The sequence below is a fragment of the Centropristis striata genome, chromosome 21 (assembly GCF_030273125.1).
Source record: "Centropristis striata isolate RG_2023a ecotype Rhode Island chromosome 21, C.striata_1.0, whole genome shotgun sequence".
Taxonomy (NCBI): domain Eukaryota; kingdom Metazoa; phylum Chordata; class Actinopteri; order Perciformes; family Serranidae; genus Centropristis; species Centropristis striata.
Window position 1 is genome coordinate 20,520,991 of NC_081537.1, and position 25,100 is coordinate 20,546,090.

A 25,100-nucleotide genomic window follows, 5' to 3' on the forward strand; every position below is an offset into this window, starting at 1 on the left:
ACCGTTTACAACCAAAATGCCCAGCTTCTAACCCGCATATTTGTTTTTAAACGCGTTAAAAAAGTGTTTACTAACAATATAAAAAAACATTTTCTGACTAAACTTTATAAAAAAAAAAAAAAAAAAGTTAGACTTAACTGTTAACGGCTCTAGTGGTGGTATGTCGCCCTCTGTTGGGTCACGTTTGCAATTGCGTAACTGCCAGAAAAATGTCGCGCTCTGATTGGCTGATGCCCCTCTCTCTTTAGGTATGCTGCCTTCAAAGGCTGTTGGAAATATTACTATTAGTTCTTGAACGCACATCTAATTATCAATAATATTAGAAATATAGACAGGAAAGCCTCAATTTTTTTATCAGTAAAGAGTGGGTGGAGTCTGGGGGCATTTATGAGGTGACTTTAAGAGAATAGTTGTCAACATTTGTTGAATAAAGTGTTAAATATGAATTACTTTGGGCTTTTCTTCGTAATTTTACATCACTGTTATTATGATGTTCATATTATATATATCTTGGTTTGTTTTTATAACATACTCGATGTGACTAAAGATAATTTAATCATAAGATCCACTTTCACGCGAAAAATAGCAGCATCTTTACCATTTCCAAACATCCAAGCAAGAGCTCATGGGGAACACTTGAAGGCAGCATCAGCCTATCATTGCACTTCCCCTCCAGCAGCATCCCCACACGATACAGGGCTCACAGGCGAAAGTGGCACTGTAAATATATGTGTGTGCGTGTGTGTGTGTGTGTGTGTGTGTGATCATCAGACACAATGACTATTAGAAACACTCTCCGGGATCATGGACAGAGGTATCGACCACGGATGGCTTGTCTCAAGAAGGTAGGGTATCCCTTTTTTTTTTACATCACAACACTGCTCAGGCTTGTAGAATATACCTGCAGACGCACCTATAGATAGGTCACTTAGATGAATCCTCCAACGCAATGCTTGGACTACTGTGGTCTGTATCCTCATAAACCCTGACTGCTTCTAAACTGCGTTAGCCCCTAAAACTATCTGTATTCTCTACAGGTCCTCAGAGGAATCCTGGTTTCCTGATGTTTTTACTGTATATTTATTTAGGTTAGATGTTTTTTTTGAAGCAGAAAAGCTCACAGGTACCATTTTTACTAGAGAAAAACAAATTACACAAATGCCATGTTTCAATAATGCATGCAAATCTGAATTTTAGCTCCCCAAATGATCATAATTAGTGAAAAAACAACATTTTGCAAGAACCAAGCGCTCAGAAATACATGCAACAAAATGAAAAGACATCAAAACAACAAACAAATGTCATCTTGGTTTCAATGGGCTCTCTGTCTGTCACAATAAATGTTAGAGCGTGTTTTGTTGCAACCTTTTTCGCAGTGATAAGGTCATTCAGTTTAATAAGCATTAAGCCTGGATCAGTATCAGGGATTCCATCTACACCAAGCAGCCGCTGGAAGACAAGTTAATCCAGGTACTGTGCACTGGTCAGCAACAGCCTGGTCCTGTGGGGAGAGTGGAGCTCAAGGCAACATTTCAGATTTGCAGATGGATATTTCTGATCACAGTTAAATGGCATTTGGTATTAGAGAAATTGTGCTGGAAATATTTGAGGCAAAACATTTTTCATTTGCAAAAAAATATCCTACTAGTCTATTGATCCCACAGTGTCCTGCTCTCCAGGGGAATGCTAACTCATTTCCTGGAGAACTTTGTGTTGGTCCATAAAAGCCCACTTTGGTCCAGCTCAGCCTGAGGCACAGAGCCTCTCCAGGATGACTTCAAAGCACAAAGCCACTTCAAACAGGCCCTGGAGTCAGCTGCATACTCGCTCTCTCTCTCTCTCTCTCTCTCTCTCTCTCTCTCTCTCTCTCTCTCTCTCTCTCTCTCTCTCTCTCTCTTTCTCAATTCAATTCAATTCAATTTAATTCAATTCAATTCAATTGGCTTTATTGGCATGACGTAACATTGTATATATTGCCAAAGCAAGCATCAGAAAAAAAGATAACAGTAAGGAATATTGAAAGCAATATTTACAATAAATTATTATAATTCTATTATTCATTTTAAAAGAAAAGAAAAACTAATAACAATAAAAGAAAGCAATATTTACAATCATTGAATTACAATCAATATATCATTCATACAATCTCTCTCTCTCTCTCTCTCTCTCTCTCTCTCTCACACACACACACACACACACACACACACACACACACACACTTTCACACAAACAGAATTAATGTACTGCATTATTTCTTGCTTTCCGGTTTACACCTGAGCTGGGGCAACTGATGATATGATAACTAAAAAAACTGTTTACAGGGCAGTGACTCACCATAAAACCTCCCACACAAGCCAAACAAAAGCCACAAGATCAGGCCATGAAACAGAGCTCTCGTCTCACCTTTCCCCTGGTTTAGCTGCAGCGTTAAGATTCAGACTTAATTCTGATGTAGTTTGTGGAATATTTGTGTTGAAAGCGTCACTAAATCAGCATGATTTAGCAGCATGTGTCTGATGGGAAGAATTCATTACAAGTGTTGACATCGAGGTTCGATAACTCAGTGGGACAATCTGCCTCAGAGGTTTCAATCTACGAGATGCAATTAGATGCACTTTTCCCCCAAAATCTTTTATTAAACAGGAAAAAAGCAAAGCACGGTTGTGCATAATGAAGATGATGATAATTATCATCCTAACCATCATGTCCTCGATAGAGCTGCAGCAATTAGTCGGCAATTATTATTCTGTTGATGGAATAATAATCAATTAGACAACCATTTTGGTAAATAATTCATCATCAGGTCATTTTACATGCAAAAATGGCAGGAAATGCTGTTTTAACCTCTCAAATATGGGTTTTTTCTGCTTTTCTCTGTTTTATAACATGGCAAAATCATTTTTCTTCATTATTCTTGTTTGTAAAATGTGAAACACAAATAATGAGCAAATATAAGGCCACCATTTTTCTCCCAATTCACTATTCTGACTTAATTTCTTTTTATTTATTTATTTATTTTTTCTAACAAAAAAAAATGAGGTCATGGGATGGTCAATAAATCAGGCAAATTTGCCAAATTGAAAAAAAAAAAAAATATATATATATATACTGCACCCAGTGAACGAGGTAATCATGATAACTCTGATTGGATAAATAAACACACACTTTTCGCCACCATTTTTTCCCAGTTCATTATTAAAAAAAAAAAAAAGAGTATGGAAAGAAAAAAAAGCAATAAACACACACAAAAATAAGAATAATGAACAAAAATGAAGTCATGTGATGGTTGAAAATAAGTTAAAATATGCACCCAGTAAATAAAGTAATCATAATAATCTGTGTATTTATTTATCCATTTAGACAATTTCCCCTCACTGTTTTTCTCCCAATGCACTATTCTGACTTAAAAAATAAATAAATAAATAAAACGGTAAAAATAAATAAAAAGAATAATAGCCAAATTGAAAATAAAAAATAAAATATATTGCACCTAGTAAACAAAGGAATCATAACTCTGATTGGATAAATAAATACACAAATGTGTCCACCATTTTTCTCCCATTTCGCTATTCTAAAATATCAAAACAAAATCAAGAATAATGAACAAATATGAGGTAATGTGATGTAATAATTGTAATAATGATATTATTATTGATATTATTCTGATATTTTATAGATTACTTCATTAAAAACACACACACACACACACACACACACACAAAAACACAGATTAATTGATAATGAAATAATCATATTTAACCCATTCCACCTGCCTTTTAAAAAAAAATATATTAAGTTAAACTGATGATGTTTTGTTGTTTTTTGCAGGCGGAGAAGGTGCTGCTGGAGATGCAGGACCCCAAAACAGGAGTGAAGTCACAGCCTCAGAGACTGGTTATCACAACGATACCACACGCCATTACTGGTACGCACACACACACACACACACACACATACACACTCTGGCTGTTGTTCAGCAGCTGTTGAGTGATTGCTCCTGCATAGCCTCACTAGAGGATACCGCGGCTCCGGGCTCAGACTTGAGAGCTACAGATTTAATCTCCATGACAACCCCCACGGTCTCTCCGAGTCAGGGAGAGAGGGAGAAAAGTAGGAGGTGAAGGAGGAGGAGGATGATGATGATGATGGTAGAGCGGGCGAGAGGAAAAGAGCAAGCAACAAGAGAACAGAGAGCTGGTGAGGAGGAGGAGGAGGAGGAGGAGGAAGAGAAAGGAAACCTCGAGTTTTACGTCATTTGAATCCAGGCAGCTGAAAACAGCTGAATGAAACACAAACAGATTCTCCTTTACCTCCTCTTCTTTTTTCTTTTCCTCTCCTGTCTCCAATTGCATAAGCAGTTTTTAATGCCTTTCTGTTGTTAGTTTTAGCTTCTATAGCTGCAGTGTGGAGGAGCCAAAACCAAAACATCTTACAGATGTTAAAATGCAGAAATCTTGAATCCTAAATCTCATCTTCTTCTCTTGTAATCTCATCTTTCTTTCCCTCTTTCCCTCTCCTTTCTGATCTGATCGGTCTCCCATTGTTTCTCCATTCCTCTCCTCACATTTCTTTCCTCTTCTTTTGTTTCCTCCCTCCTCCTGTCCTCTTTCCATTACTTTCCTCTCCCCTCATTATTATAACTTTCCTTTGTCCTCCTTTTCTCCCATTTTTCGCATTTCCTTTTCTTTTCTTTTCTTTTCTTTTATCTCCCCTCCATTCATTTCCTCCTCTCTTTACAACTTCTCCTCTCCTCTGTCCCCTTGTCTCCTTCCCTTCCCTCTCCTTTCCTCTTGTTTCCTTTCCTTTGCCTTCCTCCCATCCTCTTTCCTCTCTTCCCCTTTCTTTTTTCGCATCTCCTTTTTTTTCTGTATCTTCTATCCTCTTATCTCCCCTCTTTTACTTTCCTCCTCTCCTAACATCCTCTCCCCTTACTCTTGTCTCCTTTCCTCTTCCTTCCTTTCTTTCTTTCTTTCTTTCTTTCTTTCTTTCTTTCTTTCTTTCTTTCTTTCTTTCTTTCTTTCTTTCTTTCTTTCTTTCTTCCTTCCTTCCTTTCTTTCTTTCTTTCTTCCTTCCTTCCTTTCTTTCTTTTTTCCTTTCCTCCTCTCCTCTCCTCTTACCTCCTTTCCTTCCTTCCCCTTCCTCTTGTTTTCTTTCCTCCTTTCCTCATTCGTTTCCTTTCCTTTCCGTTCTTTTTCCTTTCTCCCCCTTTTCTCATTAAGTCTCCCTTTCTTACTTTTTCTCATGTCTCTCCTTCCCTTTCCTTTTCTATATATTCTATCCTCCCTCCTCTCCTCTCTTCTCCTGGCTCCTTTTCTTTCCACCTTTTCTCATTCCCTTCCTTTGCTCGTTTTCTTTTGCCTCTCCTCACATCTTCTCATCTTATTTTCTTTACTCCTCTTCTTTCCTCTGCTTGTTTCTTGCTGTGCGTCCTCCTCCGCAGAGGCTGAAGAGGCTCACCGGTCCACTCACTCACTAGTTGTATATAAGGGGTCTGGCATTTAGAAACCCACCTACTTCCTGTTCACACACACACACACACACACACACACACACACACACACACACACACACACACACACACACACTGTGTCTTGATGTCAGAGCTGCTGGATGTTTTTAACTCTTTGTTTCCATCTGTCCTCTTCAGGTGAAGACATCATTGCGTGGTTAGCGGACAAATTCCACATAGACGCACAAGGTGAGAGATGAAGCAGCTGATGTTCATATACACATGAAATGAAATACAGAGTGAGTCAGATTAAAGTATATATATATATATATATATATATACATATATGTTTCTGCTGTCTTTAGAGGCGAGGAGTTTTGGCTCTATGCTGGTGGCGTTAGGATACATCTACCCTCTACAAGACCACAAACGCTTAGTGATCAAACCAGATGCATCTCTCTACCGCTTCCAGGTAAACACACAACAAAGATATCATCCTCAGACACTTTTTATCTGATTCTTTAAGTTGACTCATAGAGTTTTTGACCGCTATATCGCTACTGAGTAATGCTTTTCTGAGTGGGTCCCCATTTTTTGTTTGTATCATGTGATCACAAGAGGATGCACGACAGTTAAACAACAGTTTGTGGCGGTATAATGTGCAAAAAATGTAGATTTGTGCCAACAAAGGCAGCAAAGAAGAAGGCTAAAAGTGAACAACTCACAATTAAGATAAATAAAATTAATTTAAATAAAAATACAATTCTTCTTCTTCTTATTATTATTATTGATAATAATAATAATAATAATAAAGAAGGAAAACATAGGAAAATAAAAATAAATAAATAATTATACAAATAAAAATAAATAAATAATAAGGAAAATAATAGGAAATAAATGAATAAATTAGTGTTGTGTGCAGCCAGGGAGGGTTAAACGGAGTCCATCTTTTTTTGGGGGGGGCTTCATTGCCTTGGCCATTATTTTATTTTTGCATGTTTGATTGCTTGATTGATCAATGGGCAATTTTTACTCGACACAAGGACTGAATTTTTGATGCAATGTGCATTTTGATCTGAGTCAATCAAAGCTGAATGCTGATGAAAATCCACATTAGTCGACATTAGTTGGCTTCAGATATTCTCTGTATCACTCCGGCTTCATAATTAGGCAGCTCGCCATCTAAAGACCCCAGTGCCGTTATAATGAGACTCTTTGCTCTTCTAACTGCTGCATTTCTTGCCTTTAGCACACAGTAGCTTCTAAGGAGATAATTATGATTGCAACTGATGATTATGTTCATTATGAATGACTCTTTTATATTGAATTAATATTTTGATCTTAAGTATATAAAAAGTCAAACCAACTTCCCAAAAAAACCAAAGATGTTTAATCTTTGTTATGATGATGTAAAACAGAGAAAAGCTGTACAATTTGAACATTTCAGAAGGTGGAACACAATGTTTGACAGTTTTTCTTCATAAATGACACAAAAGAAGGATAAATGAAGCTTCACTGTTTGCAAATTTCTGCATATAAAAGCTCTGCTGGTAAAAGATTTAGACTTAGAGGATAGACACAAAGCAAACACAGAGAGAAGAGTGTAGCTATTCTTTTTATGATGTAAAACCTCACATTAGTCTGCTTTTGGTTTCATCTGCAAAGATGAATTATTTCTTACAGTTTCTCCAACAAAGGAATCACATTAACATGTTTTGACTTTTGTCCTTTCAAGACACCGTACTTCTGGCCCACACAGCAGTGGCCTGTTGAAGATACAGATTATGGTGAGCATGACTGATACAGAGACTGATTTGTATTATATATATATTTGTGTGAACAGATTGAGATTTTGTTAGTATATGTGAAACTTTTCAATTTACAACACCTTCCACAAATACAGAAAATAAATACACAAATTATTTTTTAACTTTTGTTAATGTTGTGATGTAAAGCATTCATGCTGCATTCACGTGGTGTCAGAATAATACGAAAAATGAGTTCCCTGTTGTTGTTTTTTTACTATTATTGTTTTGTTTTTTTATTTGTGTTTTTTAATCCCTTTTATTGATTAGGTTTTTTTTTGTATTGCTGAGATTGTAAGGGCACTTTGTTGTTACATACTCTTTGTAATGGTAAACATCTATAAAATGATATGTATAAAAAAAAATAATAATAATAATAAAAAATAATAATAATAATTCCCAACTGAGCATTTATGTTGAAATTGGAGCAAAATTAATTTCACTTATATGTGGTTTTTATTATTGTTATTATTTATTTGATTGTGTATTTGCAGATCCTTTTTATATTCACAAATGTTTCCATTTTTTTTTAAGTTGTTTAATATTTACAGATGGCACATTTACACACAGACTGTCAATCTGTTCACACAAATATTTTTGAGACAAATCTGTCCCAATACATTGCAGTGTGACACATTTTATCTCACATCCTGTGTCATTAATGTAGCAATCTACCTGGCGAAAAGAAACATCCGTAAGAAAGGGATCCTGGAGCTGCATGAGCAGGTGAGAACGAGACTTAACGAGAGTGATTCATTTTTAGCTGCCGTCATTTACCAACATGCTATTTCAAATCCTCAGGAGCACTATAACCGTCTCCACAAGTGGATGAATCATAAATGGGATTTCATAGTGATGCAAGCTAAAGAACAGTACAGGTAGGTGTGTGTGAGTCTTAAACACAGAGCATCGTAACACCTCCGTCATCTTAAACTTAAACTCAGTCTTAAACTGTCTCTGTGTGTAATTTTTAGGGCTGCCAAGGAGAGGAAGAAGCCGGACCGTGTGGTGTTTGACTGCCAGGAGAGAGCCTACTGGGTGGTTCACAGACCTCCGGTGAACACACACACACACCAACACACACACACACACACACACACACACACACACACACACACACAGATGCTATCAGACATGTACCACACACACAGGATGCAGCTTCATGTAGATATCAGTGGATTGCCAGCAGACAGAGACGTCTGAAAATAAATTGCACTCCACCTCTTACTTCCCAGGGTATCTCATTATCTCCACCCATGATGCCTCATTACCATTACATGTCCAGTCAGAGGAAAAGGGCACGGATGATTAATATTTCATATTTCACACTGCGTAGGAGAATGTGGTGCAGCGGTTTGCACCTCGCTGTTGCGGCACCGTAAGCCGTTTCATGAGGCTGAATAAGTGACCAGACGGGGAGGCTAACCCTGGACCTCCAGGCTCTCTGAGAGACTCGGGTTCACCTCGTGTCACTGGGTTTGAGCTCGTTTAACTGCCCCTTAAAGCAAATATCAAGTGGGGGTAATGCAGGTCCTGCTTTTTTACATCATCTTAAGGTTTATTATTTTAGCTCAGAGCGTGTTAATATGTTTCATATTTCTAAAAAGCATATATATTTTATAAAACGAATTGACGGACAGAAAACAACGCAGACTCTGGCTCATCCTTTAGCAGTCAGCTTTCCATCTCAGATAATATCATAACCCAGAGACAGACGCATCCTGCTGCTAAATTTGGTTTCAAGTTAATTCATTTTTGAATCGTCTGCGGGGAAACAAACAAATTACTTAAAGCTTTATTTGTGATGTCGAACAGTGAATTCACAACACGTGACCGGCCTCTTGTCGTCTCAGATGGTCGGGAGAAGTGTGACACATTAGCAGCCTGTGATTAGCATTATAGAACAGCCATCTGCTTTAATTAATGAGTCCTTTGGTAAACACACACTGAGGAATCGTTTTTCTTTTGTTTGTGTGTGTGTGTGTGTGTGTGTGTGTGTGTAGCCCGGCACAGTGAGCGCCATGGACTATGGGCTGGATCGACTCGTAGATCCTCATGCAGACGAGGTAACAGGTGAGTCTCTGTGTGACCTGTACGGACATAATTCCTGTCAATCAGCTTATATTCAATAAGAGGCTTTAATGCATGGATCCAGGTTCAGAAATGGATGCTTGTCTTTCCTTTCTCTGTCTGCTGTTTCAATCACTTAACTTATCTTTTGCTAATCTTCTTGTCTTTTCTTTTCTTCCTTTCTCCCCTGCAGGCTTTTTCCATGGCTCTCTTATTGCATTCAGCCTTTTAAACTGGTTGTGAACACGCACATCCCCCATGTTTATACTATACACAGTGTATTCCCTGTGTCCTATCACTAACCTTGATTATGCTAAATAAGTGGAGTACACTCTCTAGGCCTCAACCTCGGGCTGGGCAATATGGACCAAAAGTCATATCCTGATATATTTAGGCTGAATATCGATATACGATATATATCCCGATATTTTTATTGCAAAGTGAGAGCAAATGTTCAGTCAAAGTCAAAGCCAGATATGACATGTCACAAGTAGTTTCATTGAAACCGTTTATTTAAGTGAACATAAATACTGTATAACAATAGGAGTATCTTTTAACAAAAAAAATCAAAGCTCCATAAAGTGCACATTTAAACAAACAAAAAAATCTTAGATTTTGTCTACATATATATATATATATATATATATATATATATATATACATACATACATACATACATATATAAAAATTGAACTATATCTTTAACTACATTTTTTATATCGATATATCTACCTCAACCATCAAAAAAAAGCCTTTTGATGAAGTAAGAATTATCAAAATGTTCCCACTCTCAAAGGTCTAAACCTCACAATGCTGCACATGTACAAACACACAAACATCTGCAGCACAATATCCCTCTTTGTCTATGTAGATTATCTGTAATATGACATGTAATGCAACATTTAATATATTCTCTTCCCCCAGGCCACAACACCCGACTACTACGAGAGAATTGTGAGTGAGATTTTTACACATTTATATCCCTTCTCTCTGACTTTTCCATCATGCTGCTTCATCTAAACCAACAGTTGTGTTAACCGTTACTGATCCACAGAGACAGATCTGTTTTCCTGACATTTTTATAGCTGTCATCTCTCTTCTGCCTCCCTGTAGATGATCTTTACCCAGCAGTCCATCATGAGGCCCAGAGTGAAGTCATCGGTGTCCATTGGCGCGTAAGACAGTCCATCATATTCCCAGTCTACTTCTGTCTCTGACCAAACCACTCACTTTAGATTGACTGCGTCACGTCTCCAAATAGCATCTGCACTGATGGACCTGCAGCTGAAAGTCATGATATACATTCAGTAACTGCAGGTTTAGTAGCTTGTTATGTTATCGGCATGTGAGGAGCAAGTTTAATTTGGATTCATAAGTACTTATTTAGTGCATCCCTCCATTAAATCCTTAAAATCCGTTTGAAAATGGTTAGCATGAAAATACACAGTGATTTCTATTTTCTTTTGCTCACATGAGATACATCTACCAATGGTTTTGATGGTTTTGACAGTTTTACAAACATTACCTGGCCTCACGTGATTTTTGTTTTTTGTTGTCAGATGTTGTGAGTCGTCGAGTGAGTTGCTGAGGCAGAAGTCGTGTTTCCATCAACAAATTTCTCTGCACATCTTGAAGATTTGCATGAGAAAAGCTTGATGGAAAAACTTGATAGAACTTTAGAAAATGCATAAAAGTTTTTATTCTCACTTGAGGTGATTTTTGGCTTTTTCAAAATAAAGTTTATGCGCTAAATGGGAGATGGAAACGATTTTTCCAAATAAGTTCTGACGTGAGCTGTTTTCTCTCTGACATGAAAGAACAATTATAAGTTGCCCAGTTGAATCTAATTCCTGAAGACATTTTCTCTTGTGTGACTCAAGTTGTCCTAATATCAACCTCTTTTTGATGTCATTTTTTCTCTACTTCTCCTTCTTTCGTTTACTGACTGATTAGCCTACAGCAAAAAATTACACTGCCATCTTCTGATCAAAGTATGTCCATGCAGCTTTATTTATTCGCTCTAAACCAGCTGATGAAAACGTCCCTTATTCGCATTTTCTTCAATGCAACATTTCAAAATTTCACTTAAAATTTGCTTTGACTTTAATGGAAACACGGCTAGAGACAAGTCTCAAACAAAGTTAATTTTCTCCTGATTTGTCCTTCTGAAAAATGCTATTTTTGGACTTCTTTTTGCAACCAGAGGAGTCGCCCCCTGCTGGCCAATAAAAAGAGTGCATGTTTAAGGCACTTCCCCACTGTCTTTACTGTTAAAGGCAAGGAGTTTGCCTCTTGGGTAAGATTGGTCTCAACCACTCATAAAATGTTCTTTTACCCAAGTGAAGAGCAAAAACAAGAAAACTTTGTTGAATCAATGAATTATGGGTACTAACAAAATAAGAAGAAATTGTTGATACGAACAAAAATAGAGAACATTTGTTTGTACGTTATGATATGAAAGTCTCTTTGACTCACTCTTTCCTTCAAACCTTACAGAATGTAAACCTTTTCTCTCTGTTCTGGCAGGTTGGTGAAGTACTGTGCCACCTATCACAACCACGACCCTTTCCTCTCCAAGTGTCTCCCCAGCAACCCCTGGCTCACTGACGACGTCACGTACTGGACCTTGAACATGCCCTAGTGAGTCAGCTGAGGATGATATGCAATCTATAGTTTTTAGAGTGTGATTTTAAATACCAGCACTAATATTTGTCTGTGGAAACAGTGTGGAAATACCAACTAAAATGCGTGTGGAGAGATGGACGTTCAGCTTCGCAGAGCTGCTGTCAGACCCTCGAGGACGAGATGATTTCAGGCTCTTTCTGAAGAAAGAATTCAGCGGTAAGAGGCTTATTATTTTAGTTATATTTAATGATAAAAAATAAGTGGAACAGGAAGGTTTATTTTTGCAAACTTGCTGCACTTTAGATTCATTTTTTGTTACAAAATGTCCATTTTTCAACCCTTATAATGGGCTGAGAAAAGTGATGCAACTATGTTTTCTTTTCTGAACCATCCTAGGTGAGAACTTGGCGTTCTGGGAGGGATGTGAAGATCTGAAGTGGGGCGAAGCTGCCACGATGAGAGAGAAAGCTGAGAATATCTACAAGTAATGTCTTCATTTATTCTCTGTGTAGAATTGACTTTTCTTCTCTGATGAATTCTAATTTAAGCAGAAACAATTAGTTTATTAGTCAAACAAACTATTTTTGAAAGTGTTGAACCATTTCAGTGATTTTTAAGCAAACACATTTTCTGCTTCCTTAGTTTAATGTGACGATTTGCCGGTTTTCTCTGTTAGAACTGAATATCTCTTTGTTTTGAATTGTTGTTCAGATACAAAGAGATAGTTTGGAAGTGTTTCACTATTTCTTAACATTCATTGATGATGGTGAGGTGCAGGATTAGCGGATTAGTTGTGCTCCTTGCTAGTCTGCATCAGGAATATGAGTTGGATAAACTTCTTATTAAAAATATTTTTATACCTCCAATAAGGAGGTTGTTTTTTGGTGCAATTTGTCTGTTTGTCAGCAGGATTACCGAAAAACTACTGACCCGATTTTTATGATTTCTATTCTCTCTGAAGTTAATTGGGCAGGCCAGATCTTGTTCAAATTATTTGCTAAGACAGAGAAAAGTCTCAAACAAAGTTAAAAATTATGGACTTCTTTTTGAATCCAGAGAAGTCGCCCCCTGCTGGCCATTAGAAAGAATGCAAGTTATTTTTTCCAACGGAAGAGCCAAAATAAGAAAATTTTGCTGAATCATTTCAGTGATTTTTAAGCAAACCATTTTCTGCTTTCTTATAGAAAATCAGCAAATCCTCACATTAAACTGTTCTGTTTAATATGAACTGAATGTATCTTAACAACAGTTTAAAACACAGAGACAAAGAGATACTTTGGAAGTGTTTCTACTATTTTTTAACATTCATTGATGATGATGATGATGATGAGGTGCAGGATTAGTGGATTAGTTGTGCTCCTTGCTAGTCTGCATCAGAAATATGAGTCAGATATACTTATTAGAAATCTTTTTATGCCTCCAATAAGGAGATTGTTAATTGGTGCAATTTGTCTGTTTGTCAACAGGATTACTGAAAAACTACTGACCCGGTGTTTAGGATTTTTATGGTTTTTTATTCTCTCTGAAATTAATTGGAGTGGCATGATTAAGTAAAATAAAGGTACTTTAACTTAGGTGCAGTCCTTGAGTAAATGTCCTTTCCACTGATGTTAACAATTTGTGTGTTTCTCCCACTTTTTGCAGGACATTCCTGGCTCGTGGCGCACCGCGTTGGATCAACATTGACGGAAAGACGATGGAAATCACAGTGAAAGGCTTGAAACACCCACACAGATACGTCCTGGACGCAGCCCAGACTCACATCTACATGCTCATGAAGAAGGTCAGTAAACACAGCAGTAGTTGTTCCCACAAGCTTGTACTCACAACAAACCACTTCCATTCATGACGAATTTGTGTGAATGTTGCAGGACTCGTACGGCCGGTACCAGAAATCTCCAGTGTTCAAGGATACGGTGAAGAAGGCCATCTGTCCTGACGAGCACCGCTTCACGTAAAGACAGCTTTTAATTAACAGCTTTTTATTTGATTAATGGCACTTTTTCAGATGATTTAATGCTTTAATCTATTATGCTTTAATTGGGGGAAAAACCTTGAAGAAGTCAGTCTTTTGATTTGGTATCTCAGCCACCAGAGTGATAAAGAACAAGTTCGTCTAATGAGGAAAAGAAACTGCAAACGATGACTTAGGAGTGACATTGGTCTGAGAAACAAAGTTTATGTCTCATCTGTCTCGCTTATATTAGTGCCCCTGAAACTGCCACATCCATCACTCTCCAAAACTTAATTACCACCTTGTCTTCCCCTCCTCTTCTCTTCTTTGCTCATCTTTCCTTCCTTAATTCCAATCTCCCTCCTGTTTCTCCATCCTCTCCCTCGCAGTGACGCCCAGCTGGAGCAGAATGCGAGGAAGAGGCGGCCCAGCGTCAGCCCCATCATCCTGCGGCAGATGGAGCGGGAGCAGAGGGCCAAGATGGCCGCCAATGTTGACATAACACAGGTCATGAGCAAACTCAGCAAGCAGGGCAAGGAGGCGCCCCCTCCTCCCCCGCCTAAAAAATGAACATAAACACGTCATGTTTAGTGACTTTATTTGAATATTTATTAAAATTATTTGTAGTTTATTTCCTAATGATAATGTTTACATTTTAATATGAGTATAAAGCTGCAATAATCAGTATTTTGTTAATAATTACAATGGATCAAACGTTGAATGTTAAAGGGGTCGCTTGTACTCGGTGGTGGAAAGTAACTAAGTACATTTACTCAAGTACTGTACTGAAGTACAATTTTGAGGTACTTGTACTTTACTTGAGTATTTTCATTTTATGTAACTTTATACTTCTACTCCACTACATTTAGAGGCAAATATTGGACTTTTTACTCCTCTACATTTAGCTGACAGCTTTAGTTACTTTTCACATCGAGATTTAACATAAAAAAGCGAAAAAAGCGTTTTGACTAATTTAAAAAAACAAACAAACCTCATAACAGTATATTAAGTAGTTAAAATGAGAAATATCTTGATCAAATTAAATGCTGATTACATAAATGCATCATAATATTAATCCAATAATATATTTGGAATATATAAAAACAATCTGAGTGGGGTCATTCAGCATAACAAGTACTTTTACTTTTGATACTTTAAGTACATTTGATGCTGATACTTTGTTACTTTTACTTCATTAAGTTGAATGCAGGACTTTTTGTAGTGGAGTAATTGCACAGTGTGGTATTAATACTTTTTCTTAAGTAAGGAATCTGAATACTTTTTCCACCACTTCTTGTCCTGATGAACCCATGGAGAACATTTTAGGAAGTTTTTAGCATCTTTCAGCTCTTTGTTTTGGTTTTACAGCCCGAAAGAAAAGCTCTGACAACTCCACTGTAATCTACATGTCAGCACCAAACAGGAATTGTCAGCATTTAACTGCTGATCATTATGGAGCATTTAGAAGCTTAAGAGCCAGATATTTCAATCTGGAGTTGGAGGAGACCAAAAGAGAGAGACTATTACATTTACCAGGTGTTCAGAAACACATTTGCAACTTTAGTTCCTTTTGTATATTATTCTAAGTCACAAGGGTCAGTGTATTTAAAGCTATTTTGCATAGTTATCTTCTAACCTTGTGAACCAACACCTGTATATCTGTATATATGTAATATGAGACTATTTTTAAGGGTATTCTCACCCACCATTCTCCCACTTTTCTCTCATGGTTTTTAACCCATACAGCTTTGGTTTTAATTTATTTTTCGCCCAAGTTTGAGATCAATAACAAGAGGCATTTGTTACCATCTGTTACATTTCTGTCCATCCAAGCTGTAATTGTTGTCTGTCATGTTGTTCTGACCATCTTCACTCATACAGTGTTCTGCGTTGTACTGTATGTGTTCTAATAAAACACCCACAAACCATCTCATGTTTATCTGTTTTCTGTCTTGAGTTGTCATTTCATTCACCGTTTTCATGTAGTTTGATCATCATGTAGCCCAAATAGTTACATTTATTAACCCTCCTGTTATGTTCGTTTCTCAGGTACAGCAATAATGTTCATGGGTCAGTTTGACCCGGGGTGTGTTTAATTATCTAAGTGTCAGTAACTAAAAATCCCAATAAACAATGTTTATATTTCATTAATAATTCCATTACTGACCATTTCAAACAATATTTAGTGCAATGGTGTCCTCTATCTCTCACAGATCAAGGTTCAATGAGGATAATTCACTCGTTTTCATAATAAATGCAGGTTAAAACCTTTTTTTATGTAAATTGGGAATACCTACATATAAAATACAATGGTTTTACATGACATTGATTTTAAAAATAATGTAATTTTACATTTAATTTTTTTTTCTTTTAATGAAAAAATACTTTTAACTATATATATATATATATATATATATATATATATATTAGATTTTTAGACTTTGAAAAAGGTAAATTTGACCCACAACATAACAGGAGGGTTAAAAGGATTATTCTAATATCAAGTAAGTATAAAATTAAAAATGAGCCGTCTGCTGAAAGTTTTCCATAAATGCACATTTTTCTCTCTGACTTGTGTCTGTTGCCCTTTGACCTTCACAGCTGTGCCGTTTCACCACTCCCGTCCCCCACCTCGCCGTCTACTCTGGCATCAGTGACTTCCCCACTGCCAACACCTCGCCCTCTCTCCCCTTCCTGGCACACACCCCTTGTCCCTCCCCAATCAGTGTGGCCTTGGACAGCACCTCGGCCTCTGAGCGGCGAGCGGAGGCCGCTGACGGAGACGCCAAGGGGAACCTGGCGGCTCGAACTCCGGCAGCTGGAAATGTGTCCAAATCTCGCATGGCTCTGTCGCTGCGTCGCCTGCTGAAGCGCGGCTGCACCCCCACCACCATGTTCGCCAGCCTGTCGCCCAAATGCCACTCAGCTGCCGGGACGAGTAGCCGCATTCAGCCGATCAGCCCGGATCAACCCAGTCAGGCGCCACCGAGACGGATTGGCAAGTGAGTGTGAGGCACAATGCAGACCAAAGCAGCAATTTCATCTACTGTGCAATCAGATAATCTTTATTAAACCATTTATTCTACTCTTTAAAAAGGTATAATACGCAGGATCTTCCCAAAAAACAATGAATAGACTCCGAAGTCACAGCCCTTATGAGCCAGTAGAAGTGTGTGGCGGTGTCTGAACAGAAAATAGAAAATACTGGCAGAGGGCCGGATGTTTTGGATGTTTCTGGGCCTCATCCTTTGGGCAACAAGCAGACACAAAACACAAAAAACACAGAGAGCGAGCTGAAACACCAAGCAGACAAAGCCAAAACGAGACTGAATCTGGGGTTTACTTTCACCGCCGTTGAACTGGGGAGGAGGGGCAACATTTGAATGATAATAACAATAATAATAACACATTGGTTTTATATAGCGCTTTTCTGAACATTCAAAGACGCTTTACATTACAGAAAAAGTAAAAATAAAATAAAAAATGTGTTGCTGTTCTGTTTACAAACAGTAAGCGACAAATCCTGCATAGTGTGGTTTAACTACTCATCTGATTAATTTCCGCCCACTAAAAATGGCTAAATATTTGACACTGTCTGTTTTTAATATCAATGCAAACACCCTCGAGCTAGAGAGCATCTTGTAATGAGATCACACCAGCTGTGACGCCAAATTGGGCCAGGGGAGTACATTTCTTTACTTTCTACCCTCTGCTTCTGGTGTCCCTGCTTGAACCACAGCCATCCTCAACCTCGGCCTTTAATTTGATCTCAACTTCACACATTTAAAGTTTCATAGAGAATTATAAACTCACTGCAGTCCACAAAATTTTAGGATTAGATGCGGTTATCTTTTTAGCATCTTTCAGCTCGTTGTTTTGGTTTAACAGCCTGAAACTTTGTTTTTGAAGGAAAAACTCCACTGACACACAGCCATCCTCAACCTTGGCCTTTATTTTGATCTTAACTTCACACCTTTAAAGTTTCATAGCTGCATCTTGCATCAGAATTTTAGAATTCTGAGAGAGAATTATAACCTCACTGCAGTCCAATAATTATTCGGGAGTTTTCAGCATCTTTCAGCTTGTTGTTTTGGTTTTTCAGCCCGAAATAACTTGCTTTTGGAGCAAAAGCTCTGACAACTCCACATGTTCAGCAACAAACAGGCACAGTTAGCATTTAGCTGCTGGTCATAGTGGAGCTTTTAGAAGCTAAACAGCCAGATATTTGTCTCACAAGTTGGAGGAGACCAAAAACGGAGCTAAAAAGTAGTGAAAATTGGAGTTACATGTCAGAAACACGTTTACCCTAGTTTACTTTCTACCCCTACTGCCGGTGTCCCTGCTCGAACCACAGCCATCCTTGACCTCAGCCTTTATTTTGATCTCAACTGCACACCTTTAAAATTTTGTAACTGCGTCTTGCACGGTTGTGATGTTATCCTGTTGAGAAAATCAGTCCACCGTCACACTCCTTTTTACATTTCAAATCCAAAGCTCTGGAGTAAAGCTAATACTGTCTGCCTGTGCTGTATTTGAACAGAATATGGAAATCAGACGTATGTCTCATCAAGTCTTTCCTGAACCTTTTCACAGTTTTTTCCAGATTAAAGTGGATATTCCCCCAGAGTGCCGGATTTACCCCATAGAGTCTGAGGACGAGGAGGAAGAGAACAGAGCTGCCTCTCGGGGAGGAGTGGGAACCAAAGAGATCATCTGCCCCTGGGAGAGCCTCACTCCACACAACGGGACGGGCTAATCGGCCGCATTTACACAGGTATTAAAAAACAAGAAGAGAAGTTTTAAAAAAAATCTGTGTTGCAAGTGTCTCTGAGCAGGCAGATTGTTGCGATGTTCTCACAGAGATAAGAGATCTCATATGGAGCATGAAGGGGTAAAATTCCTCCGTAAATGTGGCCACTTTCTCACCTCCAGGCCACAACATTAATACCAAACAACATGACACAAAACGGTCAATCTGGGACACCCTGGAGATGACGGTTTAGACTGAGCATCAACTTACTGTGCCCAAGTTTTAATTCCTTTAAGGAAACTTACTGTATGTTTGGAGCATCAAACTAGAACTGCCTGCAGGCCTGAAAGGACCCAGTTTTATGTCTGCAGCAGTATAATCCTCTTCTCCACCGCCCATGCTCAGTATGTTTCAAAACAAATCAGTTTCTCCAAAATATTCTTCAACACAGAGTCATTCCTCAGTGATACTCAACTTACGGCTCGGTGCCACGTGACTCATTTTCTTATTCACATAGAAAGCATTTTTTTTTCACAATGGGATTTTTTCCCTGCACTTTGAATGTAAATAATGTGCCTAACAAGTGAGCATAAAAAGCATAAAAATAGAGCTTGTTAATTAAAAGAAACCGTGCCAGACGAGAAGGAGCCTTGAATGTCCTCGAATCCTAGAAACACCCAGCACCTGCCACGGGATTTGCTTTTGGCGACGATGATTAAGGACAGCAAACATATAAAAGCAGGCAATTTAATTGAAAATGATCAGATGAATTTGCCTTTATTTTGCAACCTCATAACAGTCCTAAACCGCCATGTTTAATTAACCAAAGCATTTACAACTAAAATGCATTTGCAGCTATTAAATGCAGTAAAATTTGATTTATCTGCAATGTAGGCCTTGTGCTAATTTAGTTAAGAAGTTATGTTTATTTAAAATGAAGAATTTCAATGAAAGATGAGTTATTGAGCCACAAAGCAAGATGAGTATCCCTGCTGTAGTGATGTTGGACCAGCCACCAAAAAAGGCCCTCATATAGGTTTTTTGTACTAAATTGTTTAATGATTAAACTGGTCTAAATTATATTTTCTTCAAATTGTATTTGTTTACAGCCGTTTGGTGGTTTCAAAGCCTTCTTCAAACAGCGAGACATAGATAACTTTGGTAGAGAAAAACTGAGTATGTATGTAATTTTCAACAAATTATCACCCACAGGAGTGTTAGCAGGACAGCCCCACGTCCTCAAATGCATTTTTTACCACTTGGTTTACGCTGTAATACTTTCATCACTTGGTTAAGTCGTTGGCGACAAAACTACTTGGTTAAGTTTAGAAAAAATATTACATAGTTAAGCTAAGGAAAAACCTAGTTTGGCACTAAAAAACTGCTGCCAGACATGAGGTATTTAAGCTAGTTACAGTAGTTACGTAGATGATATAAAAATGTGACGTAGAACTTGACGTAGCTATGCATGGAAGTTTAACTGCATGTGTAAATTTACTTAAACGTTGAGTTTAGGGGACATGAACAACCATCTTTTGTCTGTTTGACCCAACTATCACCTGTCCCGCCCACTCTAAGTGGACTTTGTTGTTCTTTATACCCCAAATTTGTAGTTCTGTTTTGTTTTAGTCTCCATAACCTCACTTGCGTCTCTGCTTCTGTAATAATTAATATGACCACGAGAGGGCGCCACCTAACAACAAACATATAAGCTTCTGTACAATTGGGGACATATGGGGTTGTTTTTGGAGGGAGGGCAGTCTCTAATTTTGAATTAAATAATTATAAACTCCTCTTCAGGTTTTGAAAACCCTAAATTCCCCAGGCAAAATACTGAGGACTTGATTGTGGTGTGTCATGAAGTTGCATTCAACCATATTTTGGCACAAACCTTCATCTAACAGGCCAGCAGGCAGTTTAGTGTCACTCCAAACATGCATTTCCTCTAACTAACGGCCTTACTGACACTAAACCCTTACTGATGTGAGCACCAGCTGAGCCAGCTGTTTAGGTTGGATGTTTAGTTATTTTGAGGCGCAGCTCCACAAGAGGACAACAGGGTGCACGCACATCCACAAGCTTTTGAAACTTGAGCTGTAGCTTTTTCACATTGGAACCTCATTCTGTATTTATGAACCAACAGTAGCCTGACAGCAGCCTTATCCACCTTCACACACCTGAAAGATTTTGTGTTTGTTTTGGCCTCAGACGTTTCTGCAAAGCAGGCATGTACACAGACGTTCAAGATAAACTAAATGATTTTTATGATTGCAAATGAGAGTCAATAAGTTATTACACAAATTAATGTTTACACAAGAGAGAGATAACAGGCCAGAGCAGATGGACATATTCAGCCTGTGCACATGCCTGCTAAAAATATATAATGTGTTTGTATATTTACTGATCAGTTTTCTGAAGTAGAGAAGTGTTCTTGTGCTGCTCAATAGACTTAGATGCCTCATCCGCAGTTGACTTACCTCTGACACATTAAGTGAAAAGAATAGATGCAGTTCAGGTGAAAAGAGAGCACATGCTTGTCTGCATGTTGCTTTTTCAGCTGATCTGCTCCCGACAGACTTCATGAATGAAGAGTTTCTGAAATACATTGTTATTGGGAGAGTCGGTGATAGTTTTGTATTTAGCTCCACTGCTGTTTTGTAGCTGTCGTATACTGTGCACTACTCTGAGCGAGGTGTTGATATTTTTCTCACACGTCTCTCCGTCGTGAGGGGGGAGGGGGGGAAGTGGTACAATGTGAATTAACTGTCAGAATGTATTATCTCTACCATGTTTACAGATGCAAGAATGTGAAAAATACCTTAAATTTGTTGTATTTTATTTGTACATTCCATGGCTTGTGTCAAGTGCCTCAATAAATAAATAAATTACTGTCTTAACAAAAAAAGGGTCGTCTTCTTGTTGAAATGCTGCCTTTAAGGATCCGTTCACCCACATTACAAAAAGCACATTTTCTCATTTATCTGGTGTTATTTTCACCAAACAATAGAAGGAAATGAAATATACACTACCGCTCAAAAGTTTAGGGTCATTTAGAAATGTCCTTATTATTTAAAGAAAAGCACATTTTTTTAAATTTAAAATAACAGACCTACAGTGTAGACATTGATAATTTGGTAAATGACTATTAAAGCTGGAAACGGCTGATTTTCTTATGGAATATCTATTATATATTGTTGTTTGTTCCAGTGGCACTTTGTTTCAATCAATATTTATAGTGTTGAAAGGCTTATTGATCATTAACACACCTGAGTATTATGTTAGCACAGCTGAAACTGTTTTGTGCTGATTTGAGAAGCAATAAAATGATCCTTCCTCAGGCTGGTTGAGTATCTCGAGGTAAAGTTGGAGATTTAATCAGGTTAAAATCATAATTTCTACCCTTATCAATATCTTTACTATATTTTTGATTAATTTTGTAATTCATCTCATGTTTGTTTTTCATGGAAAACAACACAGACATTTTCTAAGTGACCCCAAACTTTTGAGCGGTAGTGTATGTATGTGGCTCCTTCTGGTAACAGTGTCCTTCTTAAACTGCATAATCCAGCAGTTTACCCATTTAATTTTTTGACAAAAAGGTATTCTAACGTCTATTTTCAATGCTGTCTGACCCTTAGATTTAGTATAGAAGAGGGTTCATTTCTACACTGCACTTGGTTATGCACAAAACTTAACACATTCTGGCATGATTTCTCTGACATCATGACAAAACTCCTAGGACTACATCTCCAATAAGATCCTCAAACCTGCTTATTAGGAGATACTACAAAAATATAGATGCACGATTAAGAAAAGCTCAAAAGAGGTTCCTCTTACTTGCCTTGTGCGTTGCCAGGAAGTGCATCGCCATCACGTGGAAATCTGACTCCCAACTTTCTATAGGAAGATGGGTTTCAGAAATGAATAGCTGTGTTCCATTTGAAAAAATTACATACACACTCAGGAATGACTATGATACTTTTACAGAGATGTGGCAGCCCTATTTAGCATCTATGGACACATTGCCAGCTTCTATGGTGGACGGGTTGTAGTTTTTGCAAGCCCTTTGTGTCATTGCTTACTGTTGACTTCTTTGCCTCTCGACTGTGTTTTTAAAAATTATTTTTTTTTTAAATTAATTAATTTTATATCATTATTGATATTGTTTTCATTATTTATTAATTTTTATCTATTTATTTTTTATCCTCCTCTCTCTCTCTCCAGTTTGTGGGTGGGTTGGGGAAGGGGTTTGGAGTTGTGTGTTTGTGTTTTCATGTGTATCTTGTTGAATTGAAAACTGAAAAATAAAATATTCTAAAATAAAAAAATAATGCTGTCTGACCCCAGGCACCCAAACATTTCTTTAGGCCCTCGGGCTACAAAACATTTTGCAGACCTTTTTCCTCCACAACAACAATTCAAAATCCTGTTATGAAAGCACAGCAACAAATAGTAAATGGAAGGAAGGCAAATTCATTTGTATAGCACCGAGAACTCTTAAAGACATCAAATACATGAAAAATACAGACACTAATAGCATGAAAAGCTGGATTCAAATATAATATTAAGACAGTAAAAGTGTCCCTAGAAGATGATAAAAACAATCTAAACAAGCTATTAAAAATATTACTATTGTACTTATGAGAAAACTGAAGTAAACAGTAATGATTTCAGCCCTGATTTAAATGAGCCGACAGGTTGTTCCACAGGTGAGGAGCAGAGAAACTAAATGCAGCTTCACCTTGCTTGGTTTTAATCCTTCGGGACACTTAGATATATCTCAGAGTTTCTTGTTCATTATGAAGAATGCAGACCCCTTGGTAAACTTGTCCCAGATGACCTGAGTCAGAGAGAGAAACTAGTAACAGGGTTTTAAAAGCTGTTCTTTGACACGGGAAGCCAGTGTAGTGATTTAACAACAGGTGAAGTGTCTATAAACAGAACATGAAACTTATCAAGTTGATGTCCTGAATTGTCTTCCACATTTTAGGTGGTTGAACATATATTTAAAAGTCTGTGTCAGTGTAGGTCTGCCAATATCCAGTAAAAGATATGTGAAAAAGTTTAATAAAATGTTCCCTAAGTTGGAAGCTTTCATAGTCCGGCTGGTTGATGTGAAGTGCTGCATTCAACTGTCATGATGTCGCTGTTTTAAGGACTTAGCTCGAGGCATTTGTAACTTATTGTTGCAAAACAGTTTATGTTTGATTTGTAAGCTTTAACAGAGAGGTGAGGCTTCATAACTTCAGCATAATTTGCCCTTCTAATGAATGATAGGCTGCAAAATTTGGTTCAGGTGATACAAACATTTTTTAAGCTTCATCATTTAAATATACAGTAAATAATTATGTAACTTCATGGTAATATTGTAATATAAACCTTTATAATATTGAACTATTCAATATTTATCCATTGTTGCATCAAAGAGTCAGAGAAAAATTGACTGTCCGTAAAATCATCATCATAGCTATGCACGGAAAACTTGTATGACTTCCGTATGTTAATGTATAATAAAGTATGTTTTAAATAGATGCTTTAGGTTTGAAAATGAAGAGTTAAGCATTTTAGAAAATACACTTTTGGAATATTTTTAGCTTTATACCAACTACAGAAACAGTAGTATGTATAGTGTTTATACAATAAAATTACACAAAACGTTTTCTGAACATTTTAATACATAATTTTGCCACCTTCCACAATTTGATTATATTCTTTTATTCAACAGCACATTGAAATTAAGCAATTTTAGTATGATCTTATTGAGTGTACTTAATTAAGTCACTTTTATTTTGTGAATGCACTCAAAATACGGTTTATATCAGTCTGTTAAACTGATCACAAATTGACTGAATAATTGATATCCATGTTATGCAAACCATACAGACTGACAGTTTAAATGAGTTCCAGTTCAACTGAAATAGTTTTTCTAATGTACAAAAGACAAGCCTCTCCATGTGGTGATGACAGTGATCCACCACTAGGTGGCGATAGAGCAATAGTAATGAGACCAATGTGCCATTTACATAATGAAACAAACTGGTGGAAAAAAATCAAAGATCCATTTGCAAACTCATCACTGTAATCTGAAATATTAACAGAAACAACCTGCATTTAGCATTTATCACAACATTTTTATGCAGCTTTTCCTCATTATTATTTAGATTATGTAAAATATTATTAAACAGAGGCTATTAAGTGAAAACAGAAACAGTTCTGAGTGAATTTACCCAGCTCCCCTGGCGCCAGATTTCCACATTAAACTGAACCAAGGTCACATTTTTGCTCATACTGCTGTGATGTCCCGACAGATATTACTGTAGGGTATAAAAACAAGCGTGTGTGCTTGTAGTCGACATCATTTCTGTCATCACTGAGGTTACTGAACTGCAGCCGGAGCACAGCTTTGATCTGTGTGTGTGTTTTTGGTGTGTCTGAGCAGAGCCGTCC

At 37.5% G+C, this 25,100-nt stretch overlaps 1 protein-coding gene across 2 annotated transcripts; it reads left to right on the forward strand.

The window, feature by feature from the left end:
- The first annotated feature begins 670 nt into the window (after positions 1-670).
- Positions 671-21,540, forward strand: LOC131959118 (regulator of G-protein signaling 9-like). 2 transcript variants are annotated; one of them, XM_059324224.1, is made up of 19 exons: positions 671-845; positions 3,829-3,925; positions 5,648-5,698; positions 5,815-5,921; positions 7,185-7,236; positions 7,922-7,980; positions 8,056-8,132; positions 8,229-8,310; positions 9,258-9,320; positions 10,249-10,278; positions 10,438-10,499; positions 11,851-11,964; positions 12,050-12,165; positions 12,346-12,433; positions 13,594-13,732; positions 13,821-13,903; positions 14,293-14,410; positions 16,505-16,905; positions 18,497-21,540. In XM_059324224.1, exons 1-19 carry the CDS (start codon positions 777-779, stop codon positions 18,657-18,659), a joined length of 1,971 nt encoding a protein of 656 aa, XP_059180207.1. In that variant the 5' UTR covers positions 671-776; the 3' UTR covers positions 18,660-21,540. The 2 variants fall into 2 exon arrangements, with proteins under 2 accessions (XP_059180207.1, XP_059180208.1); XM_059324225.1 differs by lacking the exons at positions 16,505-16,905; positions 18,497-21,540 and having other exon boundaries at positions 704-845; positions 14,293-16,220.
- The last annotated feature ends 3,560 nt before the right edge of the window (positions 21,541-25,100 follow it).